The sequence below is a fragment of the Nuphar pumila genome, chromosome 14, assembly GCF_984573655.1.
Source record: "Nuphar pumila chromosome 14, dmNupPumi1.hap1.1, whole genome shotgun sequence".
Taxonomy (NCBI): domain Eukaryota; kingdom Viridiplantae; phylum Streptophyta; class Magnoliopsida; order Nymphaeales; family Nymphaeaceae; genus Nuphar; species Nuphar pumila.
Genome location: NC_143262.1, coordinates 27,460,272 through 27,464,026, shown reverse-complemented (window position 1 = coordinate 27,464,026; position 3,755 = coordinate 27,460,272). Strand labels below are relative to the sequence as shown.

General features: G+C 43.0%; 1 protein-coding gene across 1 annotated transcript; it reads left to right on the top strand.

Moving 5' to 3' along the window:
- The first annotated feature begins 2,280 nt into the window (after nucleotides 1-2,280).
- Nucleotides 2,281-3,516, top strand: SKIP6 (SKP1 interacting partner 6). The gene has a single exon (XM_089986801.1). The coding sequence runs from the start codon at nucleotides 2,282-2,284 to the stop codon at nucleotides 3,341-3,343; it is 1,062 nt and encodes a 353-aa protein (XP_089842927.1). The 5' UTR covers nucleotide 2,281; the 3' UTR covers nucleotides 3,344-3,516.
- Nucleotides 3,517-3,755: the final 239 nt, after the last annotated feature.

Below are 3,755 nucleotides of genomic sequence, written 5' to 3'. Positions count from 1 at the left end.
ATCTTACTCACATGTCACTCATTACAATAATATTTCTCATTTTCAAGATCAACACTGCAATCATGGCATCGATCGTTAGCCTCGTATTAACATCAGTTAAAAAGTATGACAACCACACATAATTGTTGTGCCTTTTTTATAATACTTCGTCTTTTCTTTCACCTCATGCACAACAAAACTTGACATTTTCTACTTGATATTTTTTTTCTCAAATAGTGTCAATCAACATGATATGAAGCCTCTAAAAAAGAAGCACTAGAGGTCATGCCTATGATTTCTTGAACTCTTTATCTACAACTGAAAATATTTTACTAGAAGGATCAATATTATACACCAACCATAATATATTCATGTATTTTTCTTTTAAGAATGTACCATATACCATAAGAATTGGAGGACACTTTTTTAAAAAGCCATTGATTAGACGGAAAGATAAGAAAAATACTTAAACCGATCTTCCTTATTAGTCTCAATGACCCTTAGAATTCCTAGGTTTGTCTTCATCAAATGATCCAAATAGGCAAAAAGCATTGTGGATGACTCTTCATATGTACCACATGGCACTTTCTTCATGTGTTTTCGTCCATGCCATGTTTGTTTGTAACTGATATCCATACTTTCCTCACGAATGGTGTTATTGATAATTTCTCTTAGAGTGATCTTTGGGTTATCATGCCGATGTTTGAGAATAACACTTACAATCCATACAAAAGATACTTTTTTTACTAGAAGGTTGCTCAATGAACCACCATATATATATGTTTTTTTTATATATTTTCTTTCTTTCTGCATACCTTTGTACAATGGATCTTTCATGAGCAATCAACCATAGTTTGTAAATTCTTTCTCTTGCATACAACAACTCGAGTACATAATCAGGTTGGTTCGGTTCAGTTTTAAAATATGAAGAACCATTTGAGTCCATGTACATAATCAGGTCAGATCCATTCGGGTTTGAGTCTTCATTTATAATATCTAAGGCTCGATCCAATTTTACTACATGTTTATATTTTGGACTCGACCCAAACCCACACAGGTCCACCAATATTGGTTTGGGTCGGGTATAGTTGGTTTGGGACATCCAACCCAGTTACAACCCTAGTCATTATGTCTTTGTTGTTACGAGCATAAAGAGTGAGGCCCCAACATATCGTATTTGATTGAGGTGCAATGGGGATTGAATATAAGCAACGATCAGCTATATACTACATGACAATGACAATGTGTGAGAGAGATACTACATGCCAATGTCTGATCTTAGCACCCTGCTTATATTCAATCTCCATTGAATTCCAGTTGCAGGAATTGTGTAGTCTCTGCTTTTGTTATTATGGGCCCCTGCATGGAGAAATACAAATTGATCTTTAATTTTAGACTCCAATTAGTTAATCATATGAATGAACGAGTATGTGGTTTCTTGCTTCTAGGGATTTGTTCTTAATCACGTTGCTATAGTTTGTTTTTTCTTGGTTACATCATACACGACATTCATGCCTTTACCTCACGATCCGTACGATGAAGCTTGCCTTCATAAATGTGCTATCCCAATAAAGCCTCTTGGGCAACAACTGCAATTGCTGTGTGTAGAAGAAGAAAGATGCAAAAACTTTGGAAAAGGTGTGATGGGTTTTGAAGGTTGACAAGGATGAATGATTAAATGAAAGAATTGAGTAGGGGGTTTATATAGCAATTAGCTCATATTTCAAAACAAATTACTACATCTCAGCTTAGTTCAACCAAGTCTCCAAACACAGCATGGTTGAACTTGCATTTGTGAAGAAGGGGAGATTGGACGAGTGGACTGGAGGCAAGTGACACTAGTTTTACAAAAGGGAATGGACTTTCTTACAGATGAAAATTTCTCTGCCTCTTGAGTTGGAGAAACTTCTTATATAATTTTTTTTTGGCTTGTAGGTAGGGGTGTCAACAGGTCGGGTTTGGTTGGGATCCAATTAGAATAAAACTTGGATCAGATTTTTGGGTATGGTATCGGGTTTGAAGCCAGGTCTAATCGGGTTCACTATAAGAAAAATCATATCAGGGCCCTATAAGAACTACATGAACCAAATCCGGGTCATATCCGGTAAAACCATATTCTTTTATCATATTTATATTAAAACATTGTGGGTCTTAATCAAAACTCGGGTCAGGTCTGGGTCTGGTATAAAATTTCACAAACTATACTCGGGTCCATGAATTATTTGGACCTTCGAAAATTTTTTGTCCTTATCGAGCCACTCCGAGGTCGGCTTGAGAGAGAGAGAGAGAGAGAGAGAGAGAGATGGGCAGCAGTAGCTTCCCGAGTCTCATCCCGGGGCTACCAGACGACGTGGGGATACAGTGCTTGGCGAGGGTTCCCCGCATCTTCCACCCCTCCCTCTCCCGCGTCTGCCGCTCATGGCGCTCCCTCCTCCGCTCCCCTCTCTTCTTCGCCACCCGCTCCTCGCTCAACCTCTCCCAGCCCTTCCTCTACCTCCTCGTCCGCACCCAGGACTCCTTCACCTGGTTCACCCTCCACGTGCACCTCCACCTCAAGCGCACTTTCCCCCTCCCTCTCATGCCTGCCAACCCCATGGGTTCCGCCTGCGCCACCCTCGGCACCAAGCTCTTTGTCCTCGGCGGCTCCGTCAACGAGATCCCCACCCACAACGTCTGGATCTACGATGCCATCCTCAACAGGTGGGACGCCGGCCCCAGAATGCGGGTTTGCCGCGAATTCGCCGCCGCCGGAGAGATCGACGGCAAGATCTACGTCATGGGCGGCTGCCAGACCGATTCCTGGGCCCGATCGAATTCTTGGGCGGAGGTTTTCGATCCCCAAATCGGAAATTGGGCGCCCGTCCCCAGCCCGATTGAGATTAGAGATAAGTGGATGCATGGCAATGCGGTTCTTGACGGGAAGATTCTGGCTATGGCGGACAGAGGGGGCGTCGCTTACTACCCGAAGAGATCGTCTTGGTCTTACGTCTCCAGCGAGCTGGACTGGGGGTGGAGGGGGAGGGCTGCGGTGGTGGGTGGAATTCTCTACTGCTACGACTATTTGGGAAAGATTAGGGGGTTCGATCCTGAGGAGAACAGGTGGAAGAAGCTGAAGGGGGTGAAGAAGAGATTGCCCAAGTTCTTGTGCGGCGCCACCATGGCGAACGTCGGGGGCAAGCTTTTAGTGGTGTGGGAAGGCAATGGCAGTTGTAGCAGGTACAAAGGAACGGAACTCCTGGGTGCAGAAATTGAGGTTTGTAAAGAACCAAGTGGGAAATTGCGGGGTTCGATCGTCTGGTCTCAAGTCATTTTGTCGCTTCCGAGGGGAGCTTCGACCGTTCAATGCTTGGCGATTGGGCTCTGACCCTTACAGGGGAGAAGGTATGGCAAAAGGTTTGTGCTCTATGGCGTGTAATTTTTTTTAGTTCTGTTCCAAGTTTTTCAGGTGAATTGATCTAGTTGATGTACATAGTATGATGCTGTAAAACCGGTGTCACTTCCATTTCATAAATGTTATGTTTTCAGATGTATATAAAATGCTAAATGGTGATAATTCGGGTTTCCCATTCACATGATGAATAGCAAGAGGGCTGCTGTTTGATTAAGATTTTTGGTGTTAATTCTTGCAATGACGTTTCTGTAGTTTCACTTGTGGATGTTTCTTCAAAATGCATGTTTCTGAATGAGTGGGTCAGATGGATGGGATGTAGAAAAGCTTCGATGATGCCATCTCTTTGTCTATCAGAGAAGTTGGGGAGTATGGTGATTTCTTTTTG